Below are 19,351 nucleotides of genomic sequence, written 5' to 3'. Positions count from 1 at the left end.
TTATTTCTGGGATAAATGCTCAGCCAGGGAGGTGCAGGATGGAGACTGGTGTTTCACTGGCTCATTCTCACACCAGACTGATTTGTCACTGCCCTCTAATGTTCTTTCATCCAGAAGGTCAGGGCTCCATCCTGAACCTTTTCATTTGTCCAAGAGCTTTGGAACTCTCAGGGTCTGCTTCTACCACTGGGATCAGTATTTTCTGTTCCTAACCTTCCCACTGAGCACACCTGAGCAAGTCAACACCTGGTTTTAGATTGCTTTTCATAAAGCTTATGCTGAAAGATAAAAAGTGCTTTGGCTACTCCAAGTCCTCACTACACAGGAGGTTAATACACTCTACCCACCTTACAACTACATATCAAAGACTTCTAGATTATCTAGAAAGGAACCCTTCATGCTAACAAAAAAATCCAGCCAAACCCCAAGGTTGAGTTTATTTAAGTGGCTTCAATTCCCTAGTTCCATTTTTTATAATATAAACTTTTCAAATTGGGGACTTCAGCTTCTTACTAATAGGGACAGAGAATGCCAGGCCCATACAAACCTTCTTTGTCCCCATAAAAAGTTTAGGCAGCCTTGTGCCATCAGCAAAGGGGCATTTGAGGGGACTTGTTTTACACTTTCTATCGCCAATGGATAATGCAAAGTGTTAGGTATCTGCCTCTGACATTAGAAAGCTTCACTGTGATTTATTTCCTATTTCACAGTAATTATTTCCTGAGTCTGGATTAAAATTTCACACTCAAATATTTAAAAAGAATCAATATTTAAAGTTTCCCTGTGATTAGAGCAAGTCTGCATGAGTCATATTACATACAACAATGGGTTTTCTATTTTCTTTCTTAAATTTATGCTCTGAACTTCTCCCTGGAAACAATTATTGGACAACTTCATTGAAATAATTTCTTTTTTAAAGTGAGATCACTAAATCAAATATAGTTTGAGAGATGATGATGATCACATAGTACACAAGACAAAAACCAAACATGCTAATCAGGAAAGATAAATTTTATTTCCATTTTTTACCATTAAATTATTTTTATCATTGACATTCCCACAAGTAAAATGAAATCTTTGCTGAATTTATTTCTATTAAGAAAAATTTCCCAAATTAGCAAACCCACCTGAGTCAGTGTGAAAAATATTCTATTTACAAAAGATCCTGCCAATTTATTGCACCAGACATGGATACTGCCAGTAATGCCCATTTTTTCACAGCAGGATTAATGTAAAGAGTCATGTAAAACCCCAGTTTTCTTTCCTTTAGCTAATTTAAAGGGAGTACAAGCTCCATCTTTGTGGGCAGTATTTTCAGGGGGGAAAAAGATAATCAAAGAATTTAAAAATATATACTTTTGTTCATAATACTCCCAATTTTCCAGTGTTTGGATAGAATCTTCTGCCAAACAACACCTATTTCATAGGTCTGCCCAAGCAGAATTCTGATTTTCCTTCCACCTCTGGCCCTTGTGACAACGCCTGTGAGTTGGGCACTTTTCATCTCAGCCTCATCAGAAGAACACACAGTTCTATTGTTATTAAATATCCTTATTTATTAACATTATTAAATATCCTTCTTAAAGGATCTGACACCGGCCAAGCTGCTTGTTTCCCTCTCCCACACTGTGGCAGCTTTTTGGATTCAGGATGTCACACACCTGAGAAATAATTTCCCATTCACAAGGTCTGCCCTGCAGCAGCACCCAGGGAGCATCCTCAGGAATTCTAAGGATGAACCTGGCAGTGCAGGAATGGCAGAGGACAGTTCCATACCTCCTTCAAACTCCACTGATTCTCCAGGTCTGTAAATCCCTGAAAGGACTAAATTTGGGACATTTTATTATTTTGAAAGAGACCTTGAGGGTATTTTGGGAAGTAAAGCTAACAACACATAGAAAATGAGTGACTTTGGGTTTTAATCCATCTGTACAATCAATGTTTTTTACTTAGAGTTCTTCAAAATTCAAGCTCTAATATACAGGAAAATTCATTTCAGTATTTACAGAGTATAATTCCTTTGCCCTATTGCCAACAAGCCTCCCATTAAAAAGGAAAATTGGGCATTTAAATCATCAGAACAGACTTCTTAAATACACTGTAATCTTCTCAAGTATGCAAAGTCACATCTGCAAAACATTTAGAGAAAAAGTACCATTTATTTACCCATACACAGTATGTAAAGACTCAAGATGTCTTCTTTAACCCTCCTTTTGTCATCTTATATAATTTCTTCATACTGTAAGTTATGGATTTCTTTGCCCCTAAAAAGCAAAAAAAAGAGGAAAAATATCAACATTTAGGAAGGCTGACTCAGAAGGTGCTTAGTACATCAAATGAAGTATTTCCCTGGGGGAATGACAGCCTAATCCAGCAGGCAGACATGCAAATAACCTTCCTGTCACAGTCATAACACAGTAAATAATGACACCAAAATTACTTTTAATGCTATCAAAGCAGAGAAAATAGAACAGAATTCTGGTAAATACCATGCCATTGCACTTGGCATACAGCAAAGGCAGAGATCTCAATTTTCAGAGATACAGCAGCAGTCGTTGCCTCCATGAATTGAGGAGTTTTAGATATGATGGAATTGAGGATGACCCCCATACAATTTGTAAAATGTATCCTCGGAGTTAAACAACTTCTGAAGTTCTACCAGAGATGAGCCTTCTCTTACAGACCTAGAGTAAAAAACCTACAGCCTTTTGCTGGGTTTAGTCATCGAGTATTTGTAAATTTAAAAACAAAACACTGTTAGTCTTGGCATTTCAGGGGGGTTCTGAGATCCCAGCCAGTGCAGCTACTTGCTTTTCCTTTTTTGTTTAAAAAAATCACCCCAAAACAAACAAGTAAAAAACCCAACACAACACACAGAGTGACTGTTCAGGTTACAGCTCAGTCTAATCACACCCTTACAAATTCACAACTGAAAAGGCAAGTTTTTAATGCTGCACAAAAAGCTCTACTTTTGACACCTGCACAGATTAAAGGTATAGTAGATTACACTTACTACAATCTTTGCTATGTTTATTTAATTGAACACCTGATAACACTGACTAAAAACACACGGAAGGAATTTACCCAGAAGTCAAACAACATTACAGACCAGAACACAAGGAAAGATCTGCAACAAACAAGCAACCTCAACCCAAGTTTAGCCATGTGCTGCACTGGATTTTTTAATTTTTTGGGGGCATAATAATAATTGATTTGGAAAGACCTCAAGAAAAAGAAAGAAAAGAAAAGCAAAAGAAAGAAATCATTTAAAGATATTTTAAGTGATAGATGCATTCAAATTTGAGTTGCAAGAAGTCAAATGAGTAGGCAGCAATAAGGAAAAGTGCACACTTTTATTTGTGAAGGAATGTGACAGAGTAAGAAGGCTCTGATAACAAACAGGCTGCAGACAATCAGTTCTGCACTTCTCATGTCTCCAACTGCAATTTAAATAAACACAACTTCACCTTTTGTAAGAAACCATCCATACATGTATTTTGAACTTACAAACCCATGTGCATCCCCTATGTATGCTCCAACTTTTCCATATTTAATAGGTTTTTGTAAAAGCAAGCACACTAATGAAGTCATGACAGGCTTTTCTTTGCAGCATCTCAAATAACAAGTAAATAACCATGTAAATCCTCAAGTGCCTGACATATCTGCATGGAGCTTGCACACACAGCAACAATTCCTGTTGCGGCACAAGGCCAAGCTGAGCCCTGGCACAGCACAAATAAAAGAAGTGGTTCCAACCCACAACGTTAAAACTGTGGCTTTGAAAATACCCAAGCTGCTGGATGCAGCCCCTCTGACAGAGGAATTGCTCTGCCATTCCAATGAATTCCAGGTACTTCTGGAAGTGCAGTCCAGCGTGTGGCAGAGCCACTGCAGCACAGCTGAGCTGGGCTGGCACTGCAGCCTGCAAGGAAAGCGCTGCTCTCAGCCTGCCCGGCTGCTCTCAGCCTGCCCGGCTGCTCTGCCCGTGCAGCAGCTCAGCAGCAGGAGAGCGCTCTCCTCCTGCCCCTCCGCTCCCTGAACTCCCCGCACCGCATGGAACGAGCTGCTCGCACCGCTGCCCCAGCACAGGCACAGCGCGGGTTTGTCCACCCAGCTGCTTCCCTAAAGCAGCCCTCGGGCTGATGAATCACAGCTGCAGTAAAAGTTAATGGTTGTAATTACGGCTCGCTCTCAGAATCCGAAGCAGTTGGACCACATGAAAATGTCTTTCTACTTCAGCTCTGAATCTGGGACTTGGTGGTTCCACCTCCCCTTTGGATTTTTCCACTGTAGGACGCAGAACAAAGCCCTGATGCACATGGGACCGAGCCCACAGCATTTCAGTGTAAACACCACTTGTGCCTGGTTTCACTTAATCCACGCTGAGTTTTCTGCAAGTATCAGTGCTGGAAGACAGCAGTTTGGCTGTGAGTCCCCCGAAGTCTCCTGGTAGGTTTGCCCAGCTGCAGTGCCCCGTATTTCCTTTGGAAAAGGAGCACTGATGCAGGTACTGCTGAAGAGCTGCCATGTGGAGCAAACAGTTTATATATTTGTAGTGCACATGCAAACCTTGTACAGATATTTACAGTGAAGCCAGTGGCCTGCAGTATCTGCTCAGGCAGCTGCTGAAGAGAGTAGTCATCACAAAACCAGAGTATTTTATATGTAAACCTGTTCCTTAAAAAAAAAAAAATCCTTGAATCATTAAAAACAAACACCGTTCAGAACATTCGTGCTAACTTAAAAGCATCTTGAACAAATGCTTCAACTGATGATTTAATCTATAAGATTGTATTTATAGAAAAAATTTCAAGGCTTGCAACATTCCTTGAGTAAAATATAGAGAAGAAAGAAGCTAAAGAAGTACCAACATCTTCAGAGAAGCTAAATATAAGAGCTGCAGAGAGAGTTCCCAAAGCCCAGGCAGACTCTGGCTATGTGGGAAAACAAATCAAACCCTGGTGCCATCTCTAATGGGAAACAGAGAGGCAACCTCACCACAGACTCGAAGAAATACACAGGCGCATTTTCAAAAACTAAATAGGGCATTTAACAACAAACAAAAACAGAGCTGGAGCTCGACTTGAAAACCACATTGGCAGAGAAAGAAAAAAGTTCTCTCAACTGGGTTGAAATTCCTTCTTGTGCTCGTGCTTCTTGGCAGTAATGTTAATACCCAGCATGGCATGTCAGCACAGCTATTGCTGATTTAACATTGAATTTGGAAATGCTGTACCTTGCACTGCCATGCTGTGGACCAGAGCAGGCATCTCACCTTTGCTGGTGTTGTTAAGATAAAATAATCAGCTAAGGAAAACAGATTGTGTGCCCTATAACACTTCAAAAAGAGGGATGGCCAGCTAATGAAAACTCTCTTTTGCAAGCAAAGTATTTGTACAGTTACTAGGAACAGCAATAAAAAGTCAGAGCTTACTTCATGGAGCCACAGATTTCATGGATCTCTTTCATATTTCTTTTATTTAAGCTACTGTTCTTGACATAAGCACTGTGGAAGGTCAGAACCTTATACTTTTCCTAAAGTCTCTGCTAGAAAGTGTGAGAACAGGTCTTAGTGGAACAGAATAGTAGACAAGATTTGGATAAAGAATAAAGAAAGAAATGCAGCATCCTTAGGGACTGAATTTCAAGCTCCACATTTTCCTGTAAAACACATTCCTTGCCTGAGTCAAGCAAATACTTCCATGTAGGAGCCACATTCCTGTTTTCTCTGTGTAAATTCTGTATCCTATGAGCATGGAGAGCCCCAGGAGCTGGCACAGCCAGGGCAGCAGCAGGAATGCTGCCCTAGGGATGCATTTTAAATTAAGAAACCATGACTGGGAGAAAATCCAGAAGGTACTGACAGATTTAACATAAACTCAATGGTGTTTGGATATCTAAAAAAAAAAAAAAAATTAAAAAGAGCAAAAGGTTTTTGCTAACTAACTCCTAAAGCCATGGACACCCATCCCTCCTCAATTCCAGGGCAGATCACACAAACATCACACCTCAAAAATACTGAGGTGACATCCCTGATCAGTTAAATTTCACTCCTCAATTCTGTCACTAATGATTTTGGCCAGATTCTGGCAGAAGAGTGTAAATACATTTTAAAAAAACCCAAACCTGAAAAAAACCTAAATTATGCAAAAAGTAAGAAAAATCCACTCCCCCAAGCCTCCTTGCTCAAATTTGGCTTGTGCTGGGGGCAAAGGACCAAAATTGTTTTGCTCTACCTGAATTAAATCATAAAAATACGTTTCCACCACTAAAACCACTAATAGAAAATAGTTTTCAAATACAACTCTCCATAACTGACTGATTAGAAGGAAACCATAGTTTGTTTTAAAGCTAAAAAACCCCACTACATATAAAGCAAAAAGCAGTTAAGACAAAGGGAAATAGAGACATTTCACAAATAACTGGTTTCAGGTGCACAAACCATGATAAAAATTACAAGTGCTATTCAAAGATGCATTAGGACCCCCCAAAGTCCCAGTGCCAAGAGAGGCTGTCAGTGATTTACTGCATGACACACAAGAGGAGCTGATGAGCCCCAGAGGTGATTTTCTGTCCCTCAGAAGAGGTAGGAAGGGAGCATAAATAATCCACACAGCTTAACTATTTCTGCTCCTACTCCTGCACTTACACAGAGAGCTCTGCCCACGGGGCACTCAGGATAACCTGAATTCAACAGGAATAACAGCCTTTAAACCCAGTAATGGCACCATTTGAATATCATTGCTTTAGTGGAAGAATTGGGAATAGGTATGAATGAGTTCAGAAATTCATTTGAGCAACTTTAAGCCTTTTGAATACAAAAAGTGAAGAACTAGTGTCCATCAGCCAAATCTGGCCTGCAGAGAAAATAAAATTGAACTCAGAAGCTGGTTTTTCTTACTTTTGGGTTGTTGAAGGGTTTGTTTGTTTATTTAAGAGTCACACAGACTGCAGTTCCTTTCAGCATTTTATAATTTTGCAATAGTTATAATAAAGCCTCTGCTTTAAATGTTGCTTTTATTTTCCAGGGACTTTTAATTAAACACACAAAAAGTTTATTCTTTAAACTCCTGTAATGAGACAGTCTGGGGGCCCTGTCATTTTTCCTTTGTGAAATCAGAAGGCCCATGTTGACAGAAATCACACACATTCTTACCAGCTGTCAGGATGGTTTTAGCACTCTGCACTATACTGGAGGATCTCACAATTCCTGAAATGCCTGCAGAGGGAAAAGCACACAGATGTTACCCATCTCAGCACTGGTGTGGGGATTTTTTTTACCCTCCACCATGCACAAGTTAAATATTGTTCCAGTTATACAATCAAGCTAGCCTGAAAGTAAAACATACACCTAACACAGAGAAGATTTGGGTTTGCTCTGCTTTTTCATGCTAATTAAAAGTATTCTCTAAACTATTTAAAATTATTTTATGTATAACATACAGAAAAAAACCCCAGATCAAAATTGAAACAGACAACAAGCAGTAGGAATTGACTGAATCCATTTATTTAGTGTTCCCATTAGTTCTCTACTAAGATGATTAATCACAAAGGATTCGCAGATGTTTCATCTAAGTGCTGGTAAATTAACATTCTAGAGCAGAACAAATTATACTCCCTGTTTACTTCAACATGAAATTGGGATTTGGCACTTCTCTGATCAAGCAGACCTACCTCTGTTGTGCAGTGCTTGCCTGGCTTTCCTAAATTACAGCTTTTGGAGATAAGGCTTGTTTACCACTTTGCACTGTGGCACATTCAGTTCTCATTGTCCAGTGGTTCTTAGGTATTAAAAGAATAGTACATAAAACCTTAATTTTTTTCAAAATGATTAAGTTGTATTTGTTCTACCATATATAAAAGCATACTGATATGTACAAAACTACTCACATCACTAAATAAATGAAATAAATGTAGAAATGCAGCAGTCCCAGAGCTAGTCTTCCAAATGGACACATTCTGCACTGACCCATAGAATATAATTTCAAATATTTTTAAATACTTCCTTCAAAGCTACTTCCATAATGAAGAACAAAGCTTAGCATAGTCCATGTCTAAGTAAGGATACAATATTCCACTGGAAAACCATTTGAGGGGTAGGAATAGGGAAGAGAAAGGAACAAATCACGACTACGTAGCAAAATATCTTGGGACAATGCAATTCAACTTGAGTAATCAGCTTTGTCTTGTAGGATTCCCAAATGGCTTGGCCTGGCCTTCACCCAGATTGATGAATTAGTAAAATGCTTTGGCCACAAAAGTAAGAACATCTTGATTTGTTCTCCTAAGAGTTTAAACTGCTGGGCCTGAGAAGACCTGTCCAGGGTTTGACACTGAACTGCTGCTCCCTGTGCAGCCACAGCTGTGCCTGCCAGAGCTACAGAAACACAACCACCAGCATAATGAGCTCAGGGGGGGTGACTCAGAGCTCTGTGTGCAGCTCAAACACTACATCCCCTCCTCCCAGATCCAGCTTTTATCCTGGTTTTTATCCCATAATTGTTGCAGCCCAGCACAGAAGGTGTCATGGAAGAAGCTGGACACCTCCATGTCCAGGTGCAGTTCATCCCATGCTGTCTGTGGAGAACTGCAACACCCAGGAGCTTTGTTTGCCCCAAAGGAATCAGCCTGAGAGCTCCCTCAGCAGCTGTGTCCAGTGGCTCCCAGGCATCTAGGGAATTTTTGTTGCGCTCAGGGAGCTTGCAAACTTTGCTATCTGGAACAGAAAATGTGTCAAGTTCTTAAAATACATAAAGGACTTCAAGTACTAAGTTTTTTCATTTCTCTGCAGTGTACCAGAACATCGGTGTCTGCAGCATCAGCTTTAACTTGCTCATATGACATAATCTTGCCTCAGAGCAGTTGTGCTGATGAGAAGCACCTCAGCCTTTTCCCTCCAAGCTGGAGCTCTCTGCCAGGGCTCACATGTCTGGGCTAACCACGATGACTGGGAAGGGTAATGTCAGCAAGTCAGAAAATGACCTCAGCCTTGCAATGTATGACTGGGAGGATATAAAGCTTAATATTTTGATGAAGTTTTGCCTGAAGATGGAAGCATCAGAGTTAGGTGATCTAAGCAGGCCACACTATTCCCTAAGTGCTGCCTCTTTCAGGACCCAAACCACAACACATCTTCCTATATCACTAGGAATGCTATTGATAGTATTTCAGATAAGCTGGTGGCAATCAAATCCAAACCCAGGCTTTTAGGAATGTATTTCACAATTAATCTCCTGGATCTTTTCACCCTTCTCTTTAAATCATCCTGAAATAGAAGAACATACACAATAGATTTGTATATCTATCGTGTCTTAAAGAAGATGACAGACATTGGTCCAGACCTACCTTGATTCACCACAAATCCACAGTCAGGGTCATGGGCCACTTGCAGTAAAATTTCTTCCACATCTCTGTTCTTTCCAGGAGGGTTTACCAGAGCAGTTATCTTTTGTTGCAGAGTCTTTGGCAAAGCCATAAGCTGTGTAAATTGACCTTCTGGACTTTTATCAATCTGAATGTTATAAAAATAAGACATTAAAAACATTCAGTTCTCTTTTTTTTTTTTTTTTAAAGAAGTCAGAAAATTGACCTGTGATAAATATCTCACGGAACCTGATCCATTTCACTAGAAAAGGTCATTGACAATGCTAATAAAAACTTCCCAAGCACAGGGAAATGCAGTATCTCAGGTCTCAACCTGAAAAATGACTCAATGCAAGGGTTTTTATTCAAGGGAAGACACACATGATCCTGCTGTGTCTGCAAGTAAGTTTTCATTGAAACTGTATCATTTCTGTTGTATCCAATTTCCTTTGGAAACATAAGTACACTACAATAAAAAAAAGTTCCCCAAAGACCACTTAGCTGAGTTTCTTCTGCCTGAGTATAATCAAACTGCAGACACACACACATTTCAAGTTCAGCTTGAAAACCATTTTCTCTGCTTTAAACTCCAAACCACATCTGGTTTGTATAATTTGAAGAAAACATTCATCCCACATTTTCCAATCTAAATCAGAAATTCAATGACCCTATTTTGAATACAATGATACCAACATGCAGGCCTGTACAGATTTCTCCAAAATGTAATGCAGGATGGGGCAGAGCTCTCCAAAAGCCGAGGAAAATCTGAAGAGCTCCTTTCCTCCCACACAAGGTTTTAGACACTTCATGGAGACATCAGACAGGAGTCTGGTTGCCCTCTCCACTCCCTTTTGTCAGTGTGGAGAAAATGATCTCCAGATGAGTCAGCCACAACTCAAGAGGCAGCCGACAGTGAGCAGCTCTGAGCACTGTGTGGGAGGAATCCGTGCCTGAACCAAAACTCAGAGCTGGGGTCTGCCTTGCCTTGGTTCTGAGGGACCTTTGAAGGAAGAAATTTTCTCTGTAGCTCTGCATGTCCTGGAGCAGGGGGTTCTATTCTGTGCTAACTGCACCCCCAGCAGTAGTCAGCCACCTTTGGACTCCACTGGGGAATTACTGCCAATACCCAGAGGAAGGTGTGAGCAATAAAGTATTAAACACTTTGCTTCAAATCAACAGCAAAATGAGGGCATTTAATCAACAGTCTTGATGACTATTGTGGGATTGTGGAGAGATTTATTATCCAACAATAAATTTGCAGTATGCTACCAGGATTTGTTTAAAGGTAAAACAACAGGGAGTTTTTCGTTGAAGGAAGTATTACTAATTCTTTCCCAAATTCATTTAAATACTGCTTCCACCAAACTGTTCACAAGCAATAAGAAAACATGGAGACAGCTGCAGTACAATACAGATTTGCCTATGTTTTATTCCAAAGCATTGCAGTAAAACTCTTTACTGTGCTCAAGCCTGTAGTTAAGACAGTTTCTAACAAAGACACATCCCAAAAAGGTGGCATTTGGAAGATAATTACCCAGGCTTGAGGATAAAGAGGTGCCCATGTCCATGAGACAACTGGTGCTATTTGTGACTTCACCATGAAGTTTATATCACACTTGAATGTTCACACAGGGACATGCAGATTACAAGAGGAAAAATTGCTACTGACTGTGGCATCTCTCCCCTAACTGCACTGTTATACCAGAAAGGTGGCATTCGAGATACTAGTCAATCTAAGGAAAAAATGGTTTTGTATGGGTATTAATGCCAGAATGTCACTTGGGCTTAGTCAGTTGATCGTCATAGCTAGCACTTGATGAGGTTTTTCATGAGTTTTTGATTGCAGAAAGTTGCACCTCTGAGTTACAGCCTGATCTCTCTAACACAAACCATCTGTTTATTCCTCACTTCCTCGCCTGTTATTTCCATATGGAAGTCATTAAAACACACGTTTTACAATGATCTGTGCTGGTTGCCTTGCTGGGGTCTAGTTCTGTGCCCATACTCAGAAAATGAGCAGTAGTTCCTCCATATGAAGAAACTGGTATGTAAGGCAACTCTTCTGGTGGCAGAATGAACCAAACAACAGAAACATAACAAACAGCAAGTACAGAGCCTACAACTGCTCTCCTTTGTGTGTGGCATAATTCCTGCCTTCTGTCAGTGTGATAAAGCACTTCCACTTGCTTGGTTTAAAGCTGTTTAGAAGGAGAACACTTGCCTCTAGCCTTCCCAGATGGTGCTTGTACACCACTTGAGGGCAGTCCTGGAGTATGTTACTGTACAGCTTCTGGAAATGGGCAACGTTGGGTTTCACTATGTTCTGCACTTTGGATTTGTCTTCTCCTATTATCATTCTGAAATCACCTAGTCAGGAAAAGAGAGAGTGAAGCCATCAGGAAAAACCCAAAATCAGAAAGAAGGAGAATATAACAGATACCAACATAGTACAGAGCTGTCATCTAAAACTCTGTTCTCCAATACTATATATGCCTATACAATCCACAGTAAGGTTCACTTAATAATGAAAAGAACTATTCAAATACCTTCAAGCACAGAAAAAATGTCCTTGAAGGCACGTATTGTTACGTGGCCTCTGATAAAAATGTCATCGGCCCATGTGCCCACATTTTCACTTGGGCAACAAAATAATTCCAGCTGCCAAGTGGCAGTAACAGTTACATTCTTTGCAACCACACCTCAGACTCAACAGATTACAAAACAAATTGCCCAGTCCTCATACTTAGTATCCACAAGCAAATAAACTGAAATTTTCCAATTTGAGAGGAAATAATTTGCATTGTCTCTGCACTCCAAGGGCAGTACCTGGAGTTCAGCTAACGGCACTCATGGTAAGATCACTGGATCACCCTTTCCTCTGAGCCATGTATTGTGTTAGATGTTACAAAAAGAAATTCCTTTCAACACCACTGTTACATTACTGGCCTTCGCACTTTCTTTTCTGATACATGACTGAAAAGTTTCAAAGAGAATAAGTGAAAAGACAGTCAGTCTTTATGAAAGCATTCCACTACCTCTGTTAGGTACTAGCCTGGCTGTTTCCTGGGTTTCCAGCCAGGAGTTAGATGCTCAGTGTAGCTTGCACCAACAACCAAAATTCTGAATCAACTCCTTTTCCCACTTCCCACATTCAGGAGATAAATGTTGTTGAAAGGTGGCAACTTGCTAGCCTTCCTTAGTTTATTTCAGTTTATGCCAAGCCACAAAACAAACACTTCATGTATAAATGGTACTGACTCAGTGCTCTCAAAAAATGCAGAAAAAAATAAAGGATAAACATTTTCTAAATTAAAGCTTGAACAACTCTTTTCAGCAGTCTCCAAGGAGACTGATTAGAGTAACACATAAAATCAATTTTGTCTACTAGTACAGCCTCTGAAAGACTTAACGAAATGGCAGCAAAATAAATATCCACAAGCAGCCTTTTTCTTGTGCATTCCCAACTGGGGGCTGTATTGTTTTAGCTTTGTTCACACAGCACAGCCAGTCTCAGCACTTTACTGGTTTTTGTTTAATTGCACTGTTTCGAAGAGTTTATAAAAAGTATCTTGGTCACTGGTGCCCACCAAGAATCCAATGCCAGCGCTGGGCAGGCTTCAGGTGGGCAGATAAGCAACAAACATCCCTGGCTGGCAATCCCACTGTCAGCACCCTCTTCCTGGTGCTCTAAAATAGGCAACAATTCAGAAAAGAACTGCTCTGGAAAAGTGAGTTGTAATTTGAACTGTGCTCAGAAGTGTTACATAAAACAGCAATGCTCCTCAGAATGGCCAAGCTGCATCTTAGACCCCCCTGTGCTTTCTTTAAAAGCCAAACTTGCATTTCTGTATGAGCAAAGGAAGCGCTGTGTAAAGCACAACTCCAACCAAACTTGCTCACAGTAATTACAGTAAGGATGTCAGCATTTAAAAAGCAGTGCTGAGTTAAATTGTAACAATTACATCTTACATTAAAGAGCGATTTGCAGTAGTTCCTTCAATATTTTTCTACCAATTTCCTAATTAATGACTAAAAAAAAGAAACTCAACAAATACCAACCAGGAGTGTTAAATGTACATCAAAGAATCATAACCTGGATCGACAAGTTAACTAAATAAGAACCTTAAACACAGCACACTCAAAAGGAGATGACAAGGTATGAGTCAGACTATCAGATGACTCAACATTGCACTGAGTGGAAAGAAAAAATTTTTTCCCAAGGTTTTGAAACATTACACCAAAATACAATCCATGCAAACAGAAGAGAACCCACATTATTTCATCATATCCAATCACTCACACTTAGCTGTTCATAAATCAAGCAGGTATAAGCAGTGTTGCTGATGTACCTACCCCTATTTCCTCTGAATCAGCCCAATTAGTGTTCTGGAGCTGTTATGTAAGCCACCATTCAGACAGAATTTTTGATGCACACAGCAGTGCAGGCCCAAAGCAAGAAGGCAGATAATTTATCACACATGAAATTCCAGCTGTGGTACAGCAGCTCCAACTACAGCTCTTCTCCTCAGCCACTTCAGACCCCACAGACTCACCAGAGTAGGAGAGTCCTGCAATCTGCATGTAAAGGTCCTCTTCAGAGAAGCTCTCTGGCAACATGAGAAAGGCTGCTGTGACTGCACTCTTCAGGTTGCTGACAAGAGCAGCTTGCAGCTTGCTGTTCTCATTCTGGGCCAGGATTTTCACCTGGAAAAGCAGAGCCATTGGAAGCAAAACTTCAGGAAAGCGCTACTGGAGCTAGAAATGTTATTTATTTTTCATGCTGAATTGATTAAGAAATTAATTTAAGATTAGATCTTATTAGTATGGTACAGTAAGTACTAGAGTATCCCCTTCTACTTACACCATGTGAGAGAGAGGAACATGTTTTTAAGAATTAACAGTCTGCTGGAAAAGGCTGTTTTTACACACAAGTTTGGAAGTGCTATATGCAACAGACATTAGCTAATCTCTGACGAGCTAGTCACCTTTTCATGTTCATCAATTTAAGGTTAATCAGAACAGGAAATATGAATGCATCAACAGAAATACTTCATATGGCATTGTGCAATAACAAAAAAGACTATTGTCACACTGAAAGAGAACAGAATGCCAGACAGAGATAAGTTTTCTTATTCATCTTCATTCCTTTAAATTTTTTTTAATAGAGGACTCCCCTATCAAATGCTTCAAGTAGTTTCTCAGACAGAAGTTGTCCTAGAAGAAGCAGGGCTTTATTTCTGTACTTTGCATGAGAAGAATGTGAACTCGAGGGGATCTTCACTTATCCATGAAGAACAGGTCACTTGAGTGCCTCTACCTGCCCCAAGAAGTGTTTATTTTCAGGAAACATTGAAACTGTTCAAGACCAGCTACAGGATCCAGTCACCTAGGATATGGAAATATACTGCAATAAAAGGCAGATCTTCGGTAAGAACTGAAGATAGAAACGCACTGTTACAGAACACCAGGCACATGAAGGCAGCCTGGTTTAGGAGATGGATAACTATGCACTTCTGGAAACAACTCCCCTAGGAATCCCTGCTCGGTGTGAGTTTGTCTTTTTCAAGTGTTCTGGTTAAGCAATACTGTCTTGCTTACAAAAGATGTCTTTTCAATATTTGTCTACTCTACAACACCTTAAAATTCAAACCCACTGGCCATTGTGAACAAAGGTATTCCCTTGATTTTTCTCAAATCCCATCAACCAATTCACTTAGATGTATGTTCCTAACTTGCTGCTACAGGGAAATCTAAGGAAAGTCAGAACAGAAAAATCTGTGGTGCCCCAAGCAGTCACACAGGTGACTGCAATACCTTAGGATTGGCATGGAAACATCAGCAAGTTATGGACATGTTAAGGACAACACAGTTAGAGCCTTTTATAACATGAAACTCAGCAGAGACACTATTCCTCCTCATGGAAGACCCCAGCCTTGTCTTAGAGAAGCAAAAGGAATAACCTCTTCCTTTTGTAAAAATCACCCCCTAATATAAAGCTGTTTTTTTCCAAATGAAAATAATATGCTAGGCTTCAAAATCTGAATGCCTGAAACACTGATAGCATTTATGAACAAATTTGCAACAGTTCAAAGAGCTGCAAATCTCCCAGGAAGTCAGAGTGCAATAGTTATCACCCTGGTACAACAAGGATGAATGTTGATTCCTGGAGTAAATCTGAAAGAGCAGCAAAGTTAAGGAAGGCTTTTTCACAGTACAGAGAATTTATATTCACTGTACCATGTCACAAATCAAAGCAGCAGCAAATGCAGTCACACTGAAAATAGCTATTCACTATTCACTGTTGATATGACATCCAGAATTCTTCCTTCAGTTATCTTCCTCAATGTATTAAGTTTCATTCTTCACAAAGACAACAGCTGCTCTAACCTGGATCATGCTGTAATATGTATCTGGAGATAAAGCCAGCAGTCTGAGACAATCTATTCAAACTTTCACTCCAAATTTTTTAGTTAAAAGCATAATTAACTTGTGTTCCAAGACCTGAAGGGATTTCTCCTCTAATTCTCCCCCTCCCCTCCTAACAAATTTTCCCTTAGCACTGCTGCCATCTGCTGAAAGCACATCGAGGCAGGCACAAGGGGGAAAGCAAAGACTATTTTTTATGACCCAAATATGGAGGAGAAAAACCAACGTGCAGAACCCACGGTTCATTCAATTATGAACCAGACAGTAACTGCACAGCAAAGCTGCTTTCACCTTTAAAGATTTCCTTTCTTCAACTGTGTTAAATTTTGGCCACCCCTATAATCTGTTATAAAAGGCAAATAACACATTTAACATTGAAGGGACTTGGCATTAAAAGAGTCCAGTTATTCAAGATCTAGTACAGGCAGAAAACTGTTACTAATATACTCACCTTTAGGGGCTCTTTTTCCACATAACACAGAACACCATTAAGAACCACATTTCACCTCCTTTCTGAGAGATTATCCCTCTAGGGCTACACCCCTAAATCAGGGCAGATTATTTGTGCAATACTGATGCACAGATCCCTAACAGATAAAGTTCAAACTCCAACTGATCATTTCCCAGCCCTGTAATTTCTTGCATTTCCAGAGAGAGAACTGAGCAGTTACCGGCTTTTGTAGGCGCCCAGCGACATAGAGAGTTTTCCAGTGAAACAAATCCTCAATCAGGGCATCAGTGCTAATTACTCCATATTTTATCATCTGGAAAAAAAAAAACAAAAAACCAAAGCAATATAAAGGCTTTTGAAAAAACCTATACTTGCATTGTTTTCCCTACATGCCATAGCTGTCCCTAATTCTAAGGAGCACGTACCTCCAATAAAAAACTGGATGCATAATAGGAAAATATTTATCTGTTTTAATTAACACACGAAGTAAGAGAAAAATTTCCCATTCATATGCAAACTTTACATGTTGGAATAATTCACATTATGATATTGAAAACACTCAAGAAATAGTTTTTCAGAGACCTAAATTAAAACCTACAGACATTTATGTATCCTGTTATTGGGAGGTGGGTGTGTATCAGGGAGTTTTTTCTCTTGCTCTTTGATATTAGGAAAAAAACCTGTGATTTTGTAGCTTATTTTATGTAACTGGAAAAGTCATGGTAGTTCCCACAGTTTGTTATAAATTCGTATTACCTGAATTTCCAAAGATTATCACCACAGCAAGGCAGCCAGCTCTAGAATTTCTGGACAACAAGGGACCATAGACTGTAATATGACTGAGTTGTTAGAAAATAAGACCAGGGCATAAAGAGCCAAGAACACAATGCCATGGCCAAGACCACTGGTCCTTCCAATGAAATCCCAAATCCCTTTTTACATCAAGCAGATAAATCTTAAATCCCAAAATCTTGTACAGGGACAAGAACACCAAGACTGACAGAGTGTTTCCCTCACTCCTGACCAAACACAGAGGTGCAAGAACAGGACTTGCTGGATGAGAACCACTCACCAAAATTATTAATTACACTCAAGCCTCGCAGGTCAGGGCATTAGACACTAAACCACACAAATGTCAATTCCAGCTTGCTGTGTTGGAACTTGAATTTTGTATCAAACAAATGGTAAAAGACCACTTTGCTGTTACTACATGGTCAACTGCTGAAATGAAGCACCACCAGAACTTTACCACCACCAAAACTGGGAGACAGCAAGGGATAAGGAATATAAATCCAGTTCCTGAAGTGCTTTAGCTGTAAGTTCCAAACACTGCTCACACTTTTAAGGTGCAAGACCAGCTGCTCTGTTTGCTTTTTAATTAAAGTGCTGTTGGTGAAGCAGTTTGAGACATAAATATTGAAGATACCACGAGTTAATCTGCAATTACAATCTGCAATATTTGCTGCCTGAAATCTGCTTTAAGCTAATAATTTTAATGCTTCACAGACAGAAATATTTGACTTAACTCACTCAGACTACTTGTACTTACCCTGCCATTGCATGGCACTAAGGTGTTGTAGTAAATTCCCGCTCCGTATCTTTGTATGGTAGTTATCTTTTTGGGGCCAAAAAATTTTAGGAAGGAATAATGACTCCTGTTCTTTAACAAGTTTGTCATATGCCAGCTCACAGCATCATCAACAGCAAACACGAAGTCCAGCATATTGTTCTGAAGATAAGGAAAAGAGTGTTGGGGTTTACATGTCAAGAAGAGCCAATGTTATCATAATAATTTAAGATATACACAGTATCAAACTTCCAGCTAATCATTTTTCATGAGTGAAAAATAAAAATAAAACCCAAAACGGAAATATTAGTGTCAGATCCTGCTTAAAGGTTCTAATGAAGTTGTATGTTTATTGTCAGTCTATCAGACAGTCCAAAATTTTCCTGTCCTGGTCATGACCAAGCTTCAACCCTCCAAAACAGGGGAGCAGGTGTAAGATCTCCACCACCCTAATTCACAGCTCAGTGGAACAGCTTACAGTGCTAATGAACAGCACTTTTGGGCCATGAATGGAGGGATGTGGGCAAATAAAAGCACCACCCGAGAGCTGGCAGCAAGGAACTGCATTTCTAGCATATTCCTTTCTAGTGTATTCCTTCGCTTTTGTCAACAAAACAACTCAAAACATAAAAATAAACATTATATCCAAGCTGTTGGCCCTCAGACGATGAGGAAGTCCCCCAGACTGCCATTTCAGTGCGGCAATATATTTTAAATTCCCCTCATACGCTGCACAGCAGTTGGACAAGCTGCAGTAACTCTCTTTAAAGGCAGTGGTAAATAACCTGACACACATCGGTACACACTGGGCTGAAAGGGGACCCCGAGCCCTCCACAATGACAACCCCGCTGCCGGGACCACGCCGGGCAGCCCCTGGGCACGGACCGGACCCCCACCCCCCCGCTATTCCCTCGGGGATTTGGGATCTTCGCCCCTTGCCGTTCACACACCGCAGGGCCGGAGGCGGCTCCGGGATCCGGAACGCCGCAGGGCCCGAGCGCTCACCTCGCCGTGCTCGGCCGAGGCCCCCGCCTGCCGGAACACCCCGGAGCCGTAGGCGAAGGCCAGGCTGAGCTCCTGCGGGAACTGCGCCAGGACCCGCCGGAACTTCACGGCCGAGCTGGACAGCACGGGCAGCGCCATGGCCCCGGCCGCGGGCCCGCCCGGCCCGGCCGCTCCCGCCCACCGGCGGCGTGAGGAGAGGCCGCGGCGGGGGAGCGGCGGCGCCGCGCTGCGCCCCCTGCAGCCCGGCGTGGGCATGGCGGGCTCGGCCACGCCCGCAGGGGCTGGGCCGTCCGCGGGGACTGGCAGGGACCCGCTCAGCAGCCCCTCAGTGATCCGCTCAGAACGCCCTCAGCGCTCCGCTCAGGATGCCCTCAGCGCTCCGCTCAGGATGCCCTCAGCGCTCCGCTCAGGATGCCCTCAGTGCTCCGCTCAAAATGCCCTCAGCGCTCCGCTCAGGATGCCCTCAGCGCTCCACTCAGCGTCCCCTCAGTGCTCCGCTCAGAATGCCCTCAGTGCTTCACTCAGGATGCCCTCAGCG

The 19,351-nt window shown here is 41.2% G+C and overlaps 1 protein-coding gene across 2 annotated transcripts; it reads right to left on the bottom strand.

Annotated features, from left to right (window-relative positions):
• Nucleotides 1-993: 993 nt before the first annotated feature.
• On the bottom strand, nt 994-19,004 carry TAMM41 (TAM41 mitochondrial translocator assembly and maintenance homolog). Of its 2 annotated transcripts, none has more exons than XM_039559120.1 (8): nt 18,814-19,002; nt 17,790-17,969; nt 16,461-16,553; nt 13,917-14,067; nt 11,585-11,730; nt 9,346-9,511; nt 7,157-7,219; nt 994-2,264 (listed from the first exon to the last, which is right to left on the bottom strand). In XM_039559120.1, exons 1-8 carry the CDS (start codon nt 18,949-18,951, stop codon nt 2,188-2,190), a joined length of 1,014 nt encoding a protein of 337 aa, XP_039415054.1. In that variant the 5' UTR covers nt 18,952-19,002; the 3' UTR covers nt 994-2,187. The 2 variants fall into 2 exon arrangements, with proteins under 2 accessions (XP_039415054.1, XP_039415053.1); XM_039559119.1 differs by lacking the exon at nt 994-2,264 and adding an exon at nt 3,335-4,677 and having other exon boundaries at nt 18,814-19,004.
• Between the last annotated feature and the right edge of the window lie 347 nt (nt 19,005-19,351).

The sequence above is a fragment of the Corvus cornix genome, chromosome 12 (assembly GCF_000738735.6).
Source record: "Corvus cornix cornix isolate S_Up_H32 chromosome 12, ASM73873v5, whole genome shotgun sequence".
NCBI classification, from domain to species: Eukaryota; Metazoa; Chordata; class Aves; order Passeriformes; family Corvidae; genus Corvus; species Corvus cornix.
This window is presented reverse-complemented; position numbering and strand designations above follow the sequence as displayed.

Coding starts and splice junctions, on each gene's coding strand:
- TAMM41 (XM_039559119.1), bottom strand. CDS start 18,951: ATGGCGCTGCCCGTGCTGTCCAGCTCGGCCGTGAAGTTCCGGCGGGTC. Junction 11,731..13,916: donor TGCAGGACTCTCCTACTCTG/GTGAGTCTGTGG, acceptor TTTCCTGACTAG/GTGATTTCAGAATGATAATA. Junction 4,678..7,156: donor TAAAACCATCCTGACAGCTG/GTAAGAATGTGT, acceptor TTTTTTTTTAAG/GAACAGGTTTACATATAAAA.